Genomic DNA, 23,395 nt, shown 5'->3' on the forward strand with positions numbered 1-23,395 from the left:
TCACTTCACCGCCAGTTGACCACTGTTGGTAGGAATCAGAAAGTCCAGCGTGCTGCAGGCAATGTGAAGTGACCCATGTCACATTTGAGACTCTCTTCTAAGAAGACAAATGTAAATCTTGTGCTGTACAGTGATTCTGCGTATGCTTATGTTGGTTTCTGTTTTCTATGTGCTATTAAGAGAGTAATTTACTGTTCTGCAAAATCTTCTCAGGGAGTATGAGTAGTTTTCTCTTTTTAATCTTTTTATTAATTTCATCTAGGTTTAATAAGAAGCCAAAGAGAGGGATACAGTACCTCCAAGAACAAGGGATGCTTGGCACCACACCTGAAGATATAGCTCAGTTCTTACATCAAGAAGAAAGACTAGACTCTGTAAGAATACCATTTCATTTCCTTCTAACCCTTTGTCTGCAGTTTATATGTGTGTTTAAAACAATAACTTCTACCTAGAATAAAATTGATAGATGTAAAGGGCAACATAGTAAGAGAATCACCATTCTCAAATGATTAGCTATCTACCCAAATATTAAATTAAAGCAAACACTCCATTCCTAATTATATTGGATATCTAGGTAGAAAGAGGTGTAGCAGAGAAGAATAAGTAGAAATCTATTGAGTGTCTGCAATACAAATGAGAAGCCAAACTATAAAACCTAGTTCCAAGGATGCTCTGTTGGCAAGCCTTCTTGTTTTCAATACTGCTATTTGGCTAATTTTACCCCACACCCTTTAGTGTACTTTATCTGAAGCTAGGAACACATTCATAGAGTGTGAGTCACAGATTGTATCTGAATCTTTGTGGATCAAAATAGTAATTCTAGATCTTACAAGGCTTAGTAATTTGAGTATCAATTGGTAAGTAGGTCTTATTTCTAATGAGAAATTAATGACTACTCTCATCCTCAGAAACATTGGTGTCAATTTAAGGACACATTTGTGGTGTAATTTGCTAAGCCAGAAAGCAGGGAGCAATAAGCACAAAACTAAGCCCTACTCTATGAGGGTTCTCTGGAGAAACAAGACTGATAGAAAAAAAATGTATTACAAAGGGGATTCATGATTGCTAAGATGGTTGTATTACTTGTCAACAGAATCTAGAGTCACCTAGGTCAAGAATCTCTCAGCCTGACTGTAGGAGATATTTGTTTGTGCTAATTGTTGTTCAAAGATCAGTGCTAAAGATGGGCAGGACAGTACTCTTTCCAAGGGATTGTGGACTATATAAAATGAAGAGAGAGTGGTACACCAGCAGGCATTGTTTTCTGTTTTGGATTGTGGGTGTGATATCACTGTTTCAAGATTTTGGTGCCTTAATTTCCCTGCCATGATATATCTTAACTGTTAACTAAAATAAACCCTTTGTCTTTTAAAATAAATAAATAAATAAATAAATAAAACAATAACTTGTAGCATTAGACTAGAGCATGTGTAACCATGTAGTCAAAGCTTGTAGTTCTTAGGATCTTCTGTTTTATAAATGATTATGTTACAAATGGAACATGCCATTGAATAATAATTTCTATTCTTTGTTTTTACATTAGACTCAGGTGGGTGAGTTCTTGGGAGATAATGACAAATTCAATAAAGAAGTCATGTACGCATACGTAGACCAACATGACTTTTCAGGAAAAGACTTCGTTTCAGCTCTTCGTCTGTTTCTGGAAGGATTCCGTCTTCCAGGGGAAGCTCAAAAAATTGATCGGTTAATGGAAAAATTTGCTGCAAGATACTTAGAATGCAACCAAGGGTAAGTACGATTCACATACTTTTTGGTTGTCAGTTATACCCATAGTAGTCAGACTTAGTTCTCTTCCTTCAGTTTATATTATCTACTATTGGGAAGTGTTGACACACCCATCTATAATTGTAATACATGATAGTGTTGATCCTGAGGGAGAACATTAAAAATGATGTTTGAAATGTCTTGTTTATATGAAACAAAGCTTATGTGATAGCACTTATTTTTTTTTTTTTCAGACAAACCCTTTTTGCTAGTGCAGATACTGCTTATGTTTTGGCCTACTCAATTATCATGTTAACCACAGACCTTCACAGTCCACAGGTATGTTTTTTTTTTCTTCTGCATCAATTTTCACAGTAAGTAGTGAAAATTACATGTATTCTTTTGAGTCCATCTAGTAGTAGTTGAAATTTATGTGGCTAAACCAATTATGAGAATTAAAACGGTGACCATTTGATACTGATTCTAATAAGACGTAAGTATTTGTAAATATTTATTAGTCTACCAATTGACTATTGTACAAAGGTTGAAACAAATTTTAACCTAAAAAAGTGTGTTAGGTCTTCTGAATATTCTTTACATAGAAAATGCGATATTTAATCTGTCTTTTTAAAAAGACATTCATAGTTTGGCAGAGAAATTAGAATCAGAAGTTTTATATAAGGTGTGTGTGTGTGTGTGTCTGTGTGTGTGTGTATATAAAACACTATTAGAATTGCACCATACCTCACAGTTACCAGTGGTCAGCCTTTATGTAGACACACACACACACACAAACACACACACACACACCAGATAGTGTTGTCACATCTTAGTTATTTATCACTTGCTTTGTCTTTCAGTATGCATCTCTAAGAGAGACACACTATCATCGTAACTACAACACTCACCAAACATTTTAACTTCAGGTGCATAAAGAGTGTCCCAAGCCAGTGACTGTGCTTAGCATCCACAACTCCTTAGTTTTATTAAAAAGGTGTTACTTTGATTTCTGATATTACTTTAAAATGTCGCTCTTGAAGTCTGAGGTACTTTCTGCTTGACTTCTAAAAAGCAATTTTGATATTATTCAGTAAAATTGTCTCTAGAAGCTATTTTAAGAATTTCTTGGCTGTTAGCTGGGTACGGTGGTACATTATCTTCAATCCAAGCATCCAGAAGGTGGAGGCAGGTAAATCTCATGAGTTCAAAGCCAGCCTATTCTATATAACCCAGGCAGGGCTACAAAATGAAACCTTGTCAAGAGAAAATAGACCGTCTTAGATAGTTACCATTCTTGAATATATGTTAAATTATACGTTAGACTAAGATATACTGGGGCAGTTAATTTCCTTTGCGGTGTGCTGCGGATTAAACTTTGTAGCCTAAGGATCATTTTCTATGTGTTTTAAAATATTCAAGGTGAGATTGATATGGAAAGTATACAACATAATGTGGAAGCATTGTGTGTGAAGTTATACCTACCTTAAAATCCAGAGTTGAATGAACTTAATTGGTTTAGTGTAGGACATAAAAAAGAGGTTTTAACAATTTATATTTGGTTTGGTGGTTATTGGTGTTATAATCAGAACAGCTCATCTTCAGTGTTTTGGTTATCTTTCATGATTTCTTTCCATCACCACCACCCATGTTTTTATAAGACATTCCACAAAATACATATTTAGCTATCTTTCTTTAAGAGTTTACACCTGGTTTCTCATCTGATTTTTTTTTTTTTAAGTTTGAACCATGTAATACTAGCCTGAAGTTAGATACCATTGTTATTACAAGATTTTCTTTTTAAAAACATTTGGCTTGGGGCTGGAGAGATGGCTCAGAGGTTAAGAGCACTGACTGCTCTTACAGAGGTCCTGAGTTCAATTCCCAGCAACCACATGGTGGCTCACAACCATCTATAATGTGATCTAATGCCCTCTTCAGGTGTGTAGGTGTACAAGCAGGCAGACCACTGTATACATAATAAGTAAACAAATATTAAAAAAAAAAAAACATTTGGCTTACTTGGTTTTAGAAATAAGCAACATCATATGAAGCTATACCATGTCCTTTTATACATATCTATAAATGTATAAAAATGTATATTTTGAAATTTTTCTTTTTTTAGTACTGAAAAATTAAATTCTGAACATGGTTTGGAGCCATGATGACTCAGAGGTTAAGAGGGTATACTGCTCTTGTAGAGGGCCTGAGCTGGCTCCTAGAGCCTCTGTCAGAAAGCACACAACTGCCTGTAACTCCAGGTCCAAGGTATTCAATACCTTTTCTGGCCTTCTGCATTCAATGCACATACCCAAATATAAGTCACAAGCATACACAATAGTCAAAGAAATAATAAAATAAATCTCTAAAGGGTTCTGAATATATACATTTAAGGTACATCATTTTGAAAACAGTGTCTTGTCTTCAGGACAAAGCTCTAGTCCATGAAGTGTATTTGGTGCTCTGGCCTAGTGACAGCAGTTACTCACTCTCAGATGGTTCCACAGCCGACTAGATACCATGTGTTGATGAGCCTGTGTATGTAGAATGGCTAGTGAGTGCCTGTGACGCCACATAGCCTATTAGAAAATTAAGCTCACAGTCTTGGCTTAAATGATTTGTAATTAAGGAACATATAGATTCTAACAAATGACATTGTTTTTGAAGACTACAGATAATTTTTTAAAATTCCTTAAGACCAATTTCTCATTCTTAATGGTTTATACAGTTCAAATGTAGATGATTATTACCACATTCTTCTTTATGATAATTCACCTCAATATTATTGGATAAGTCTCCTAACATATATGGACTAAATCAGTGATGTTATTTTTTATCCTGAGGTATATTTATATATTTTTATAGTCACAACCAGCTTTTACATAGTTAATACCCCAAACTAGGAACAGCTTAATTTAATCATATAGGAGTAAAATTCAAGAGTAGTGTGTTCCATACAAGATTTTGAGTAAGGGAGCCCTTGCCAAAATGCAGGCACTTAACAGTTACTTCATATTTTTCATAAGACATCATGCTGCCTCTGATTGGCATGACACCAAAATATTTCACCATATTAACTATTTCCAGGTAATTTTAATCTTCCTTTACCTCACATTATGATAACTTTGCTTTTGTTTTGTTTTCCTTTCTTTCTTTTAAACTTTAGGTACAACACCTTGCTTTTTTGGTTTTTAAAGCCATGACCCGAGATAAGTTTTTTAAATGTATTACATTCTTTGGTATTATTGTCTTAAATAACCAATTCAATTTTAAAGTTCATGATATATTTTATAAGAAAAGAATTCCTGTTTAACTTTCTAGCATATTAGAGTCGACTTGCAGAGTACTGTAAGCTTACATTGATGTATTTATTTGCCCTGTTTATATCCTATATTATATCATGCTGTTGTATATAGTGATCTGGGCTTTCCAACATTAGATCTATAAGCCTGTGCTGACTTGCTGCATTACTGTTCTGTAGTGCATATTAAAGGTGGCTTACCTTTAGAATCCTGCTAACTCTTGATGGCAGGTGGTACAGATGTATCTAGCTAAACTATCTTCAGAAAAACCATAAGACAACTGGGTTTTGTCTGTCTGATTTGCTGGAGATAGAGTGTAATATACTTTGCTATGTTAATTCCATGTTTAGCAATACTGCTACCATCTTACAAATAAATCAGCTTGTATTTTATTACTTGATTAAGTGGACCATCCCTGATGAGGGTGCTTAAACAGATGATTCTCAAGCTGCTTCATCCAGGTCACCTAATAACTCAGGAAATGATAGGTGGTTTTAAATAATAATTAAATATTGTTATTTTTGCATCAACTTTTTTTAGATAATGAAATTCCATTTCATTTGCAAGTAGTTCATTCTGAACTATGAATTGAATCTTTTGTTGTTTCCAATAGTTTGTGGGCTTCTCTAAGAGCCTGGTAAAGGTTGTATTCACATTGGTCATCATTCTCCCTCCTTCCTCTTCAGATTTATCCTTTCCACCTAGAGTGTATGCCCACCAGAACACGTGCCAGAGTGTCTCTCTCCTACACTGCCTTATTTTCCATGACTTCATTTTTGTATACGTTTTGTTGAATATTTTTCATTTTTAGACTTCAGAATACTTACAAGGTCTCTTAACCAGGTATTTTAATTCTTTAAAATGAGTGAAACTTTTATGTTGATTTTTAGGAGTGATAATGGTTTTTTTTTTTTTATCTAGGTTAAAAACAAAATGACAAAGGAACAGTACATTAAAATGAATCGAGGTATCAATGACAGTAAAGATCTCCCTGAAGAGTATCTATCAGCCATTTATAATGAAATAGCTGGCAAAAAAATATCAATGAAAGAAACAAAAGAATTAACAATCCCTACAAAATCAACTAAGCAGAGTAAGTACCAGATTAATCAAATCTGATTATTCAATGAGGAGACATGGTTGTGTGGTTTGGTTTGTTCTGGTTTTGTGAATGTTTGTTTTACAACTGGCTTCCCTATGTTTCTCATGCTGATCTGGAACCTTTTTGTCTCAAATTTTAAAAAGCAAGAAGGTATGTGCTTAAGGAGATTTTGTTTCATTTGCTTGCTTTTTGAATACTTTAAAATAAAATAAAAAGAAACCATGTAGAATTGTTAAAATGGTGGTAGGATTTTTTTTTTTTTTTAAGTCATGAAGAAAGCACTTGACTAGTGATTAATAAAAGAAAACCTAAGTAATTAACAGTGTTAGGAGTGTTTAAGTATTAGCTTGTCCATTTAGCAGTTCATTTCAGCAGGGATTTGGAAATAAAAGAAATTAGTTAGAGAACACTGGAGAAATAGCTCAGAAGTTAAAAGCATTCACTCCTCTTCCAAAATACCTGAGTTTGATTCCTAGCACCTACATAACTGCTCACAACCATCTGTAACTCCAGGTCTGTGGGATCTGACCCTCTTTTCTGGCTTCCTTGGGTACCAGGCATGCACGTGGTACACAGATGTACACACAGGCAAAACTCTCACAAAGAATTAAAAAATAAAAGACATCTACAAGTAACACAATTCTGTCTTTTTTTTTTTTTTTTTTTTTATAATTTTTTAACATTACACATGAATGGAAGCTGGGTGTGGATGAGGCAAGATTATTGCCTTTCTAAGCACTTGTACTTGGAATTAAAATCTCAATTTTGAACAAAATATTGAAATAAAAATATTTTAACAGTAGGACAAATGATAAGATTTTTAGGATAAATCTGTTCTGAAATTTTAGAATTAGAGCTCAGGGCATTAGGGAGATACTGTCAGTGGAATATAACTGGCCTCATCCCTTATCTTTTTTAATATTCAGAAAGAATTTTAATCAATTCTCTCTATAGGCAAAGAAACTTAGTCTTCCTGTAGCAGTCCTATCCAACTCAAATAATCCTAACCATCTCCACCTTGTCTCATGTCTACTCTTAATATATATTTATGTGTAAAAATAGAGAAGAATGGTGTTACTTGTGGGCAGAAAAAAATTTCCAGTGTGACAAAATAATGAAAAAGCTTTTATTCACTGACGGTTGCTTGTAAAACCCATGAAACCAAGTGGGAAAGGCAGATACAGAGCTAGATATCGTTGACTGTTAGTATCTGTTAGCAATTTATTTGGTGGTGCTGCTTCGGCTCTCCTTACAGCATTAGATATATTAATTAAGCCTTCAATGTTACACTTAAGCAAATATCTGTTTTCTGCTTTGATTTCATTTTGCCTAGATTATAGCATCCCCATATCATTTATTTTTCTCTGTCCTCATTTGATATATGATGGTTGTAGTCAGTGAGAAAACAGATATGGGAAGAAGGTGGTGGTGTGCTGGGAATGCTAAAATTCCTCGGGAGCTTTTTGTTTTGCTAACTCAGGACAAATTCCACAGTTTTTGCCTCTCTTCTGTTCTCCCATGTTTGTTTGGTTTCCTTGATAATTTCATTTTGAGTGTTCTGCTCTCTGAGATTTTTTTATTTTACAGATTTTCATTTACTCTGAAATAGTATTCTACCACCCTCAAGGTGCCGTTCACACTTCTAAAGTGGAAATTCAAAGGGAGGTGTGTCTCAGTGGTCTGACACTTACCGAGCATGAGCAGGGCCCTTAGTCCAGTCCCTAGCACATCCATCAGTCAGTAAATAAGTACATAAATTGAGTAATTCTGTTGGTGTTTAGTATATTTAGAGTGTTATGTAACCATCACCTCTGGCTAAGATTAAAACATTTGGAATTGGGCAAGGTGGCACACACCTAAATCCCAGACTCGGGGAGGCAGAGGCAGGCAGATTTCTGTGAATTCAAGGCCAGCCTGGTCTACAGAGTCCAGGACAGCCAAGGCTACACAAAGAAACCTTGTCTCAAACAGAGAAACAAACAAAAACTGGTTACTCCAAAAACTATCCATCCCCTCTGTCTTTGTCTTGGCAAGCACTAGTTTACTGTTTCCCTGGGTTTACCTGTTTCATATGTTTCATGTATGTAGACTCAATATGTGATCATTTCTGTCTGGCTTCATAGAACTATTATTAATTAGTGTTAATTATTGGCATTTACTTTACAGTGTCATCTTAAAGTACTTCCTATTTTAAATGGTAATATTTGTTATTTCAGATGTAGCCAGTGAAAAACAAAGACGACTTCTGTATAACTTAGAAATGGAACAGATGGCCAAGACAGCTAAAGCACTCATGGAAGCTGTGAGCCATGTTCAGGCACCTTTTACAAGTGCAACACACTTGGAGCACGTGAGGCCTATGTTTAAGGTTAGAATTACCAGTAATTTTGTACATATAATTTTTCTCAGTTTATTTTTTAAGTCTAATAATAGAGCGTATTTGATGTAGAAGATATCCCCCTGGTTACTTAGAGTTTAGCTAATACGATTTTTTTTTTTTTCTGTATTAAAGAGTGAAAGACAGTATGCAGTGTAAGTAATTGGTAGAAGTGTAATTTCAGGAATTAGAAAAAGAATAGTTTGCCTTGTTTTTTTCAGTTATAAGTGATTTATTCCTAAATCTTCAGCATTCATTCTAATTTCAAAGTGATCCCAAGGCTTACACTCTCATCAACACTTCTAGTCCAGGAGTTCTGAGGGTTCTAAGTAGATCTAGAGCCGTAAGTGTACATTAAAAAACAAATTGAAATACCTGATCTGAAATGTTCAACATCAGCTATCAGAGAAGTGCAAAGTAAAACTACTTTGAGTTTTGTGCAGGTGATATTGAACATTTCTTTCTTTCTTAGCCATTTGTGTTTCATCTTTTGAGAACTGTTTAGTTTTGTACCCATATTTCAACTGGATTTTTTATTTTATTTTTTTTTAAATATTCAGGGGTTTTTTTTTTGTTGTTGTTGTTCTACATACACTACACACTAACCCTCTATCAGGTACATAATTGGTAAAAAACTTTTTTTTTCTTCCTTCTTTACTTGAATAATAGTGTCCTTTGCTGTACCAAACCTTTTTTAGTTCCATGTGGTCCCAGTTATTAACTGTTGATCTTCATGCCTGTATTATCAAGGTCCTATTCAGAGAGTTTTCTCTTAGGCCATTGAGTTCAAGCATATTACCTACTCTTTCTTTGTATCAAGTCTTATATGGAGGTCCTTGACCATATATTTTTTAATGTAAGCATTATTTTATGAAGAAAGTTTGTTTACATTCCTACTATCTAGTACAGTTGCTGGTTTGTAATTGCTCAATAAATAAGTATTGGTTTGAGAAAAGGACTAGATAATTTCTAATTTTCTATAATGTGGCTTATGATAATAAGGAATATAAACATAGTCGTGAGAACTCTTTTTACATTGCTAAATCTTACTTCAGAAGGATTTACACAATTATGTGCAGGCAGTTTCATTCTGCTCAGTATTATTTAGGTATAATCTGATAGAAAAGTTGTTGTCCTACATTAATGTTAATCTTAATAAAGATAAAAATATTTCCCATTGGCCTAGCCATGTGTATTTTCTTTTTAAGCTATATCACAGGTTTTCAACCTGAAGTATGCTCTTCCTGTCACAGAATGTCTAAGTTATTGCTTCTGTGGGATACTGTGTAATTGATAAATACTATTCCTAATGCTTGCACGTCATCTCTGAAGCAGCATCTTCAAGTGTTGTAGATGGAGAGGGGCCCAGGAAGCACTTAGGCACTGCAGCATGTGTGCTGTGTACAGATTTTAAGTTTCTACCTTAAACTTTCTGAGCCATAGAAAAAAGCCTCAAGTAGTTCTGTTAGAAATAGTATGCTTCGTGAGCCTTTTTAAAAAAAATCTTGTAATTTCTATAATGCACTGGTAAAATAACATTTAAACTTTATAACTTTATGTACATATTGCTCTGTGCTCAATGAACTTTTTTTTTAAGTTTTTGTTTTATGTGCACTGGTGTGAGGGTGTCAGGTCCCTTGGAACTCAAGTTACAGACAATTGTCAATTGCCATGTGGGTGCTGGGAACTGAATCCAGATCCTTTGGAAGAGTAGACGGTGCTCTTAACCACTGAGCCATCTCCAGCTCCTCAACAAACTATTAAAAGCAATATAATTTCGTATCAGGCATTTCATTTATGTGGATTTCTGTTGTTTGTTGTCCATGCTAAGCAAGTGCTCTACCATTGGGCAACTTTACCAAGTCCTTTACTTTTTAGACTTTGTCTCACCAGGTGTCTCAGATTGGCCTTGAACTCACAGTCCTCTGCCTCTGACTTACTCAGATTACAAATGTGGACCAGGGCTTGCTGAGTATAAAATTCAAATAAGGACTCTCTTCCAAAGTGTGTGATGAATAGTTTGTTCAACATTTTAAATACTGTCCAACTAGGAAGCAAATATTGCAGTCTTAATGTGAGTACTTAACAGTAAAGGCAGGCTGAATGATGATTGGAGAGCAGGCTTTGAAAACAGTAGGATAACTTGTTGCAAGTAGGAAAATGATTCAAGGGATTGTATTGGAACTAAAGAATGTGGGTTATTGCAAAGGTCAGTGCTTGGAAAAAATTAATTTTAAGTCAGTGATAAGACTTTATATGAATATTGATTATTCCTGTGGGGGGTGTTGTTGTTGTTGTGAATAATTTATTAAAATACACCTAAGGTCATTACTGAATTTATGATCATCCATTTCTTTAAGCCCAGGAAACATAATTTTCTTCTCTATTTAAGAAAGCTTTCTTGCTTACTATGCCAAGAACCTCAATTATCACTTGATATGCATGTTATTTTAAATTTTTAATTTTTCTAGTTGGCTTGGACACCTTTTCTAGCTGCATTCAGCGTGGGTCTACAGGACTGTGACGATACTGAAGTAGCCTCGCTCTGCCTAGAGGGGATCAGATGCGCGATCAGAATTGCATGCATTTTTAGCATTCAGGTAAATAAGACTTTTACCTTCATATCCATTTTTTAAAACATATGCCATCAGTATAGTTCAACTCATAGTATTTTTCTCTGATTTTCTTAAAACCAGCTTCAAATTTGTGTTAGAATTTAAATAAATAAATTTGGAGAAGCTCTGATAGAGCAATTCTGTATGATGTTTCTAAACATTGTAAATATTTATTTTAGATGCCTTTTAACTTAAACCTCAGAACTAGTTATCTTTAAAAGAACCAAGTACTGCTGGGCATGGTGGCACACTCCTTTAATCGCAGCATTCCTGGAGGCAGAGGCAGGCAGATCTCTGAGAGTTCAAGGCCAGTCTGGTCTACAAAGCGAGTCCAGGACAACAAAGCTACACAGAGAAACCCTGCCTTGAAAAGAAAAAGGAGGGGGTTGGGGGGGGGAGAAGAAGAACCAAATATTTAACATACTAGGGGTTTATGGGCTTTAAGGATAACTTTTAGATAGACATTTTTATTTTCTTAACCCATTTCATGTTTCATTGTGAATGTTGTATGACTTAGTATATTACAAAATACAGCCTAGAAAAAATTATATATCAGGTTTTTGCTAATATAATTGGGAGAAATTTTTCAGTAAATTTATTTTCACTGTATGAATTCATTGGCTGATTACTGAAAAGCTCATATTGAATCTACACTTTGGATTGTGTCTAGGTTTAAAATATTTATGAGCTTTCTGCCTTACTTTAAGATTATAATTTTTCAGTTTTGTGTGTAATCCATGACATGTCTGCTAAGATTTACTAACCACATACACAGTTGGTTCCACGTGAACTAGAGGCCCGTCATTGTGCTGTGTTTTCAACCATGTAAATACAGTTCTCCCTCTCTCTCTTGTAGTTGGAAAGAGATGCCTATGTCCAAGCACTAGCCAGATTTACCTTACTTACAGTGAGTTCTGGTATTACTGAAATGAAACAGAAGAACATCGACACAATAAAAACACTCATCACAGTGGCTCACACGGATGGAAATTACTTAGGAAATTCTTGGCATGAGGTAGAAACATTTGTAACTTTGCAATTCAGTTTATAAAATGGGTTGATGCTAAATGTTCTACCACTAATATGCTTAATTGTGGACAATAATATATTTTAAATACACAGCTTTGGTAATGATTTATAATTTAATCTGTCTTTAAATCCTAACTGCACATATTTTAGGACACATTTTTTTAAACCTCACTTTTGTTCTTTTTGTATTGTAGATCCTGAAGTGCATCAGTCAGTTGGAGCTGGCACAACTTATAGGAACTGGAGTGAAGCCTCGGTACATTTCTGGGACAGTGAGAGGCAGAGAAGGGTCCCTCACTGGGACCAAAGATCAGGCTCCTGATGAATTTGTTGGTCTTGGGCTAGGTGAGAGGTCTTAAGTTCCTTTTAGAAAGTATCAAAAATATTAATCTCTAGGTTATATTTTTATTGTGACAATGAAGTATAATTAGAAAAATTGTTCTTTGCCCAATGTTATAGAAAAAAGCAAGATGGCTAAGTAAAGAATTAGTCTTACTTCGCTTGGTCTGGCTTACAGGATTAAGAGCCACTTAGTCTCTTCCTTGTGACTATGTAAAGGATACACTCAACTCACTTGATTCTAAGACCAAGCAGTGGGTAGGCTGGTATAACATGAGAGATAATTGGAGCAACTAGAGATATCATTCTCATTCAAACATTTTAAAGCCACTGTGTGGGCTCATGCAAACTGTTGTCAGAACCTCTTTTCCAAGCTTTCAGAAAAGTATGAAGTGGCCAGTAGTACAAATGAAAATCGTAGCAAAAGTAGATGCCTCCCCCCCAAAAAAATCAAAGATAATATGTTTTCAGTCATGAATGGAAAGAGTTCCACCAAAGAAGTTTGAGTTCTGTACTTGTGGGTGTGAGTTATATACTTCTTTCATGCTTACGTGCCAGCTACTTTAGTTCTAGAGTCAGTTCCCACCACTGCAAACTGAAGACACCACCTAATAGAGGGATTGTTAGGGTTAAACAAGAGTGCGAATGTGAATGGAGTTATGCACAGTGCTGGTTGCATTAGAGGTTGGGAATATTTATTATCTGACCATCCTCACACCCCACATCCAACTATCCAGAAGCATGACTTCAGGAGCAGGAAGGAATATGGCAGAGTACCAGCACTGTTTATTTTTTAATACTGTAATACAATATTACATTGTGAACATTTCCTGTCTTTATCCTTTAGTAGTTTCTGTTGTTGTTAGCCATCCTTAGGAAATTGAGAATGGTTTCACATCTAAAAGTGTATCTACAAGGAAAGATAAAGGACTAGGACCATATTTTGATTTCAGGTTGGATTGAGTAAAATTGCTTCCTGGTGGTAGTTCAACTAAAGTAATCTTTATAGTGCAGTCTGGCAGAACGCCTCAGTGATAGCACAACATAGTGTGAAGTGTAAAGTCGTGCTGTGTCAAGTTCAAGTGTATTAGGCTTGGTGGTCCAGCAGCCGAGTTTAGAACTGCCTCGGCAGTGGCACAGGGAGCTCTGCAACCTGGAAGTCTACCTCTAAACATTAGAGCAATAGTAATCACTGCATAAGATAAGAGGAGATACAGTGAAAGCTATTTACAGACAGACGTGCGCTAAAGTGAATGTGTGCTGATGACTGAATAACTGAAAAGGCAGAGAAAATGTAGGAAGGCTGAAATGATAGATATTAGTTGCCAGGGTTCAGTTGTGGCAAGTAGAAGTACAGGCTTGGGTTACAGTAGAAATTAAGCACCAGTAAAACTGTAAAGCTAAGCATTTGAGTGTAGAGAAGCAGTGGTACCTGCTAACACTTACTGTGCTTGGAAGTGAATGCATGTTAATTTATGCATCATATTGTAGTACTACTTAGATTTCAGTAATAGCAAATGATCTAACCTTTCCCTTTAAAAAAGAATTTACATGAAGATACATCAGACCAAAGGGAAATCAGTTGTTGCTAGGCCACTGGAGAAACCAATAACTCCTCTTCTTCTCCTTTAACCAACAACTTTCTCTTAATTCTCATTAATATAGTCTCTGTCTCACTATGTAGCCAAGGTGTGTGACTCTCTTGCCTCCACCTCCCAAGATGACAGGAGTGAGCCGTTATGTTTGCTTTCCATGTAAACTCTATGTCATAGTTTTCTTTTGATTTCTTCTATTGTCCACTCATTTCTGTTTGTCATGATTTCATTTCTGACTCTATTTATAAGAAAACTACTACTGACTTGGACTCTTTGGAACAGAGCTGCCTCATTGTTTTCTACCCAGCCTGTGTAACAGGTGTTCTGCTTAGAATTTAAGCTGGAAAAAGCTGCACGCATAGACAACTATTTTTCTTCATTAACTAGAATCTGTGCACCAAACATTCTATGAAACCATATTGACAGCATTGAACATAGTCATATGCCACTGTTCTATAGGTCTTGGGACCTAGGAGAATGGAGCTGATAAACAAGGTGGGCTAAAGTCTCATGGACTAGCCAACTTTATTCACAGTGCCAGACAGTTTGTACTGGACAGTTAAGAAAGGTCACATGAGTAAAGTTGTCATGAGTTCAAGCTGTATACAATGAAAAGGACAAGCCATATGTGGCAAAAGCAGTTTTTTTTTCCATAAATGCATATAAAGGATAATTTAACAATTTAATTGGATAACAACAGCAAGCAATAATGATTAATCTGAAGCAAACTCACTCGGGTCCACTACACCTCGGAGGAGGAGAAGTTCATGTTTTGAAGAACCAGGTCACAAGACTCTGGTCTTGCTTATTTAAACCATTCTCACAAGCACTCAGAATTTTCCTCACCACTCCATTCCTAGACTCCATTCTGGTAGTCCTGCGTTGATGTCTATGGAGTTTGATTTCAAGGCCCCTGGAGATACTTAAATCCTGGCTACTCAAGTTCCTCACATAAGGAGTATAGAATATCTGTATATCCAATACAAACCCTGCTATACATTTTAAATAATCTCTAGATGACTTATAATACCAAACAGAAAGTAAATTCTGTGCGAATAATTGTACGACATGTTGTACCCCAAGACATGAATAGAAATAAAAAACGTTTGAATAAATGTAGTACAACTTTCTCCCGAATATTTTTCTCATTTTTATTTTATGTACATTGGTTTTTTTGCCTGCATGTGTTTGTATTAGGGTGTCAGATCCCCTGGAACTGGAGGTACAGACAGTTGTGAGCTACCATGTTTGTGCTGGGAAATGAACCCAGGTTCTCTAGACAGGGTTTCTGTGTAGTCCTGGCTATTTTGGAACCTGCTCTATGGACCACGTTGGCCTCAAACTCAGAAGCTCACCTGCCTTTGCCTCCTGAGTGCTGAGATTAAAGACATGCGCCAGCACCACCTGACTTCATTTTTTTATTACAACATAATTACATCATTTCTCTTTTCCTTTCCTCCCTTTAATCCTGACACAGAGAGTCCCTCAACTATTTTTGATAGGTATGAAACCCACATGTTGACGACAAATTGTACATGAAGAAGTCTGTAGCTTTCTGTATTATAAATAGAAATTTTAAAATTAATAAGAACATCAAGCCAAAGGAAGGATGGCAAGATGATTTAGCCTTGCTTGCTGCCAAGTCTCATGATCTCAGTTGGGTTCTTATCTCCAGCACTGCAGAAACAACAAACAACCCACCCCAAACATAATAAACTTTTAGCTCCCTCTGCAGATGCACACCATAATCCCTGCATTTTGGAGACCAGGACAGAAAGATGACAGGTCTAAGCAGGCTAGGCAGCATAATAAAACTGTATCCAAAAAAAAAAAAAAAAAAAAAAGATTCAGAGTGTATAATTTTGAAATTTGAGTTATAGGCCTTAATACTTGAAAATTCAGTGACTTTGGCTACACGTCTTCTGACAGTACATGCAGCACCTATACCTATCTTAACCTAAGGATGAGTAATTTGGTAAAATAGGAATTGTTTGTCTGTAGCTACTATACTATCATACAACTCTGTGAAAGGTGTTACATGTTTGTGAAATAGGTTCTTTGAGTTCCTAGGCATTTTATACATTTTTTATTAACAGTTACAAGTTATATTAAATATAAAAAGTTAAAACCTCTTTAGATTATATATTTTAGTTGATGCACAACTTAAATTATGTTTTCTTCATTCAGTTCCTAGTTGCTGTATATGTTAAATGGTCTTGGCTCTGTTTCCCCACCACCTCAGTTACTCTTCTCATCTACTCATGCTTTCATTCTTGACTTCTTATGTTATAGAGACAGACTGAGTTTATCTCCCATATCTCTTCCTACTTCAGTATGTTACCTAGTTCTTTCCTGGGTTTTTGTGGAGAAATGTGGAGCATGTCAGTCTTTTTAACAGGACAACTTACTCCGTTTTCTAAATTACTACATTGCCAGGAGTGCTGGTACATCCCTGTTATCCTGTCACTTGGGAAACCACTGTGTGCTACACAGTGAGACTCTTCTCAAGAAAAAGTAGTACATTAAGTGTGAGTCATTCTAAAGATGTAGTTCACCTGGTAGAGGGCTTGCCTGACATTTATAAGGCCCTGGGTTTGATCCCCACCAACAAAACAAAAACGATGTCACAACCTGAATACCTGTAGACTTCATTTGCGCTTGTTTGTTTCTCTGTGGAGGAAATCGTCCTCTTGATCTGAGCACATGCTTTTGGTAGAGGTATACTTGGAACTCTGAGGAAGAAAGGGAACACCCAATGAGCCAGAGATACCAGCCCAATAGCTAACTCTGATGATTGGTGACAGATGTCACAGCTGATCACTTTATATTCTCTAGTGTCATTACAACTCCATCTACTGTTCTTCTCTTCCTTCTCTGTTCCTCCTTCTCAGTTTGTCATTATGACCACACAGAGTAGGTTAAGATATGACATAGGCTCACATGCGTCCATATTTCTGATCGCTTGTCCTTCAGCTTTTTTCATGTAGTTAGCCTTCAGTATAACATTGGTTAATATTTTGCCATATATAAAACATATAAAGAGTTACCATGAGCCAACACCACTATTCTCTTTATCAACCAGTATTTTAGTTAACAAACAATTTGAACTATGGAGTAGCCATTACATTGTATTAAAATTGTGTGTGTGTGTCCGTCCGTCCGTCCGTCCGTCTGTCTGTCTGTCTGTCTTTCTCTGCTGGTAAATTAACTGAGGGAAGTTATGTCTTTGTATACTGTTGAGTTCCTAGAATATAATTTGAACTCAGTGGCTTAAATGACATCTGCTGTGTTTATCATTCAGAAGAGAATTTAGTATTTTTGGTCAAAAGGATCAACAAGTATTTGTTAAGTACTCACTTCGAGTTTAATATTGATTAGGGTAGGAACATATGAAAAATGTATATGACTTGATTCTTAACTTCTAGATTTTTAGACTGTATGAGTAATACTGCTGTAAGTAGTACATCCCTAAGTAAGGTAAATGAGAACAATCGAGTAAAATCTTTCATTGTACACTCACTCACATTGGGTATGGTGATTGACACAGCATGAGTAAGGCACATACTGACTAAAGTGTTAAGGAGGAGTACACAAATGTCAGGCTGAAAATTTTCTACCTTAATGTAGTAAATAAAAGAAAGGTGACAGTTTTAAAAAGTTTTGGTCTTGTGAGGGAATAAATTGAAGAGGATATTGTAGAGGGAAAAAAGTCTGGAAACTTTAAGCAATCCAAGACAGACTGTGAGAGCCTAAACTATGTAGGAATGGAGATGTGTAGATAACGTGAAAAACAGATCTAAAGATTTTAATATAAAATAAAAAATAAGCTACATACCTTCTTATTCCAAGAAGGAAGAACCAGGGCACAGTCATGACCAAGTCAAACAAAACTCAACTCCAACAGTATGAATAACTCAGGGTCCAATGCCTGGGATTCACTCAAGATCATCTGGGTTCCAAAGGGCTTGGGCAGTCTCTGCAATTCACAGCACGTGCACCTTGTCGTAGACTCAGGCTGGCTACTGCACAGCTGCTGCTGTCTTTGGCAGCTATTCCATGGTACTGGCATCTCCAAAAATGCTAGGGTTTCCACTGCAAGGGATCTGCAATGCACTCCTGGGCTTTTTTCAGGTCTCTAACTCTGCCACAAAGCCTCAGCCTTTCTACATAACACCTTCAATGCTGGGGCTTCTGCTTCAGCTGAGACTGCACCATCATCATCGGTCTCCCTGACGGCTTAGTGCCAAGCTCAGCTGCTCTTCATGATCCCTTCATGCCTTTACAGCTGGTGCCTCCTGGGAGACTCTTACATTATACCAAGTTCAACTGCCAGCAAAAAGATCCAGCTTTAGCTCACTCTAGAACACAACAGCTCTGTGTACTGACCCTGAGGAAACACTTTCTAGAAGATTATACCTTAATGGTGCTGGGTTTTTCCTAATCATCACTAATTTTTCAGCTGTCTGGTATCAGTTGTCCCCATCTTCAGCTCCAGACCACACAGATTCTTAATACAAAGTCCCACACAAAGCCACATGCAGTGTCGCACGCTTGTAATCCTAGCACTCTGGGGAGGCCAGCCTGGTCTACAGAGTTAGTTCCAGGACAGCCAAGGCCACACAGAGAAACCCAGTATCAAAAAACAAAACAAAAAGTATCACACAAACAGCCCAGGATAGTTTGAAGGAGACTCTCAAACTTCCCTGTGAAACTTGACAAACCAGGACCCTATCATCTGTACGGGTTTCATCCTTAGTTCCCAAGGCAGCTTGCTCAAGCTTTGAACACTCAATGGCTTTTCCAGCCAAGTTCCTTCCACAGTCTTCTCCCAAACAGTATGGTCAAATCTGTTAAAGAACACTCCACTTTTGATAACACTTTCTGTCTTAGTTAGGCATTCTATTGCTATTATAAAATACCATGACCAAAAATAGCTTGAGGAGGAAAGGTTTTATTTCATACTACACTTTCATGGAAGTCAGGGCAAAAATTCAAGGAACCTGAAGGCCTGAACATCGTGATACAGAAGCCATGGGGGACATCTGCTTAAAGGCTTCATCCCCATAGATTGTTCAGCCTGCTCGCTTATAGTACCCAGGACGCCAACCCAGGGGTGGCACCCACCACAGTGAGCTTGGCTTTCCCATCAATCATCAATCAAGAAAACACACCACAGGCCAGTCTGGTCTGGGCATTTCTTAGTTGATTCCCTCTTCTCAAATGACTCTAGCTGTCTCAAGCTGACATAAAACTAGCCAGCACATAGTCCAAAGAATATTTTAAAATACATTTTTTAAAACTAGGAATATTGTTTTACTGTCTAACATGGAACAGTTTTGGAAGCAAAAGGAAATGATTCTTATAAATAAGAGAATGTTATAATATACAAAGAATTTTCAAGTAACCCTTGTAAATAAGAGGTTGGAGATTGAATGACAGAAATTCTAATGGACCAACCAGAATCATCCAAAGAAATAAGCAATAGAACTGATGCATTTCTTGAAGATTAAGGAGAATTTTGTCCACTACCACTAATTTGGTGATCTAAATTCATAGTGCTCTTAGTTTGTGTGATCTTTTCAAAATGTTTTATAGCTATGTCTTGTTTATTATGCAATTTATCTACAGAGTGTGTGTTCTTGATATGTAACTTATTGGTGTCGCCCAATGCATCATTTCCTTATTAGGAAAATAAATGACTTTGGAAATGTGGTTTAGAACTCCTAAGTGCATTCTTTCCTTGAATTTTTTTCTAACCTCCATGGTACGTGTTCTTGTGTGTGGCAGTTGGAGGAAATGTGGACTGGAAGCAAATAGCAAGTATTCAGGAGTCTATTGGAGAAACCAGCTCTCAGAGTGTCGTGGTTGCTGTAGATAGGTAAGGTGTTCACTTTCTCCCTTTTCACTTGAGTACTAGTTCAGCCCTATTTTGTTCCTTGTTTAAAATTTTTGAAAATGTCAAAATAATACAAGACTTTTTGATGTACTATGATTTAGATGATGAAGTACCTTTAATTTTGGTTTCACAAATGTAAAATACAGGAAAGACTTTAATTGTATAAAATATATTACAATTAGTACTGAAAATATTAAAGAAATACTATTCTTGATCTTAAAAACTACAGATCTCTCTTATAGAGAATTAATCCTTCTTTTCAACCCCTGAACCTGAAGTTTAATTTAGCTTTCTGGGTACATGGTATAAAATAGCATTATGGATAAAGTGAATGAATGGATTTTGCTAGAAATTCTCATATGCATCTTTGGAAAGGTCTTCATAATACTTGTATTCTATGCATTTCTAGGTAAATGTTCCCAAAATTGAAATTAACACTGGCATTCAACTTAAAATCTACTTATGTGTGAAGCTTTCAAGAATGTACCAGGCTTTGCTTACTAGTCTAGAGACTTAGGATAATTCATTATTTACTTAACATCAGATGAAAGTGAAGGCAGGGGGAGATGCATTCTCACAGCTGGCTAGTTTTGTATTGAGGATTACAGTGTCTGCTTTATTCTTTCATTCATAGAGAAATTTGGGGAGTAGAATCAGCCTAATATCTGTCCAGGGCCCTTCTTCTCTGGATAGCTCCAGAGCCGGGTAGTAGTAGCTGTGATCTTTTGCTCCCAGGCTATCTTCCATTCTAATGATGTCCCTGTCTTCTAGAAAGTCATCTTTGTTGTCCTTATAAGGAGGATCTATTTAAATGTCACAAAAGACTTGAATCAGTGCATCCATAGGTTGCTGTGCTCCTGACATGGCTTAGCCTTAGTGGAACATGGCTAGAAAGAGTGGCCCTTGAAAGGCTACCATGGTGAGTAGGAATTTGAATGCCCTTACCAGGTGGCATGTCCCCGTCGTCCACCATCAGCCTGAGTGGGTCTCGCAGGCCGTGGTTGCTGTGGTAGCTCTGTCCTCGCCCTTGCTCTCCACTCTGCCGCCATCACAGTATGTTGCACCCTTTCCCTTGGCCTGCAGAGTCTCCATTTTACTGCTCTACAGTCTCCCACTTGCTTTTTTCTTTTCTTTTTTTTTTTTTTTTTTTTTTTTCCTCTTCAGTTAAATCCTTATTTCTTTGGTGTCTTCTCTCCTGTTCTTTTAAATTACTTAATTGTTTCACTCTGGTTTGTTTTGCTTATGGCTTTGCTTTACATGAGAATACTTCCAGTTAGAGAGAAATCAGCCGATCATATTTGTATAGTGTAGTAATTTTTACTTCAGTTGAGATGAGAGCTTTGTAGTTTTCCTGTATTTTATATTCTGGCCTCAGTCCAACCACCAGGCTAGAAGGTGGTTTTCTCCCATAATTGTTTTTTAACCAACCTTTTAAAATTACTTAATTCACTTTACCCCACTGAACAGTACATAAAATCTTAAGCCATTCCTCAGCAGGAGCTGAGATTTTACAGTTCGTAGCCTGCTTTTGTTTCTTATTGTTACACTGAAGCTTAAAATCAGTTGTATATGAGACATTCAGATTGTGTTAGTGAAGAAACTAGAATATATTGAAAACGTCTGCTGCAAGTTTAATTCATGTAAATGCTATGCTGTGTACAGAAGTATGTCAAGAGACTTTGGAGTCAGTCTGTTACAGCTTAACCTTGGCTCTGCATTTCCTAGTGCAGTGACTGTGAAGAGTACCTATCTTTGCATGAGCATCTCTGTTTACAAACTTTGGATTATAATGTCCATATTCTGATTGTAAATATATATGTGATATTAATAAATTTATTGGTAAATTGAATAAGTATACATTATATATATATATGATACAAGGATAGTATTACCTTGTGATTGGTAACTGCTCTTATTACAGTATTTTTAAGATTAATATTTGAGCTGTCCCTTTAAGGCTTCCTCTTTATCATGTACATCTAGTTGTGGCATTTTAAGTTGAGGAATATCATATGACCTGTGGGGATTTAGTCTCCTCATACTCCTGCTTAAAATCCAGAGCCTGGTAAAAAGAACAAATTCTATATGTGTGTACTAAAGTCTCATGACGTCAGCACAGAGGAGCACTCAGGAAAGAGGACTGCACAAAGCTGAGCCATGTAGCATATTCTTAAACACTTGAATACCCTCAGGAAACTAGTTCAGCCAAATCTTGGTTAAAGTGAGTGCGTTTTGGGGTTTGTTTGTTTGTTTTTTGTCATTAAGTTCTAAATTTAATTCTTTAATCAAATGAACATTACTTATAAAAAATTAATTATATAGACGTGTGTGTGTATTTTTTTAAAGCTAATAGGTTATCAGCAAAACTTGAAAAGCCCTTCTCTTCCTAGAAAACCAATCATTGCTTTTATAGATTAATATATTCTTAACCTTTAGAACACCGTAAGATGCTTGCCTCATATTTGCAAATCTGTAAATGAGGTTACAGTGTATACTCAAGAGTACACAATGTAAATGGGAAGAGGAAACAATTCAGACAACTCTTGTTAATAAGCTATATTGGGACTAAATATTCATTTGGCCCTCTAAAACACCTAAGAACTGTCAATACTCCAGGCCATGACTTTTGAGTTGGCATAACAGAAGTAAGACTTTGTAAAGTTTTTAATTATGTTATTTTTTTCTCCCAGAATATTCACAGGATCCACAAGGCTAGATGGAAATGCTATTGGTGAGTATGAGTACTTATTTTACTCTTAAGCTGTCTTTTTGTCTAAAAAGCATTAAAGTTAAGATTGAAATATAAATGTGTTTACTTTATAGTTGATTTTGTTCGTTGGCTCTGTGCTGTGTCTATGGACGAATTGCTTTCCACTACACATCCAAGAATGTTTAGTCTACAAAAAATAGTAGAAATATCATACTATAACATGGGAAGAATACGACTGCAGTGGTCTCGGATTTGGGAAGTTATTGGGGATCATTTTAATAAGGTATTTGAATAATTATAGTATTTGTTTACATTTGCAATTTTTTTTTAATTTTCCTAATCAAAGTCTATTGAGTTTTTTTTTTTTTTTTCCTTCTAAGCAATTGTTACAGTTTTATAATTAAATTTAGAAAAGCTTTCATGAACCATGCTACAAACTTTTATTACTAGTGCTTGGGGTAAGCTGAGGCAGAGCATCTGTGAGTTCAAGGCCAGCTTGGTCTACATGCATAGCATGATCCTACCTCAAAAAGAAACAAGAAGGACTGGAGAGATGGCTCTCACAGAGGACCCAAGTCCCATTCTCAGTGTTCACATCTAGGGCTCGCAACCACCTAAAGTTACAACTCTAGGTTTGGGGGAATCCAATGCCCTCCTCTGCCCTACCTCCTTGCACACCCACACAAATGTATAAATATACACACAGAG

General features: G+C 36.3%; 1 protein-coding gene across 1 annotated transcript in view; it reads left to right on the plus strand.

Annotated features, from left to right (window-relative positions):
- The window catches only part of Arfgef1 (ADP ribosylation factor guanine nucleotide exchange factor 1), an 87,350-nt gene that overhangs the window by 45,467 nt on the left and 18,488 nt on the right, over nt 1-23,395 (plus strand). Inside the window, exons 15-25 of the mRNA XM_051159102.1 lie at nt 263-374; nt 1,544-1,749; nt 1,980-2,064; nt 5,946-6,117; nt 8,343-8,494; nt 10,975-11,103; nt 11,975-12,133; nt 12,342-12,492; nt 19,869-19,959; nt 22,668-22,708; nt 22,801-22,970. Of these exons, the coding sequence (XP_051015059.1) occupies nt 263-374; nt 1,544-1,749; nt 1,980-2,064; nt 5,946-6,117; nt 8,343-8,494; nt 10,975-11,103; nt 11,975-12,133; nt 12,342-12,492; nt 19,869-19,959; nt 22,668-22,708; nt 22,801-22,970 (1,468 nt within the window). The remainder of the gene's footprint in view (nt 1-262; nt 375-1,543; nt 1,750-1,979; nt 2,065-5,945; nt 6,118-8,342; nt 8,495-10,974; nt 11,104-11,974; nt 12,134-12,341; nt 12,493-19,868; nt 19,960-22,667; nt 22,709-22,800; nt 22,971-23,395) is intronic.

This window comes from Acomys russatus, chromosome 2 (genome assembly GCF_903995435.1).
Source record: "Acomys russatus chromosome 2, mAcoRus1.1, whole genome shotgun sequence".
NCBI classification, from domain to species: domain Eukaryota; kingdom Metazoa; phylum Chordata; class Mammalia; order Rodentia; family Muridae; genus Acomys; species Acomys russatus.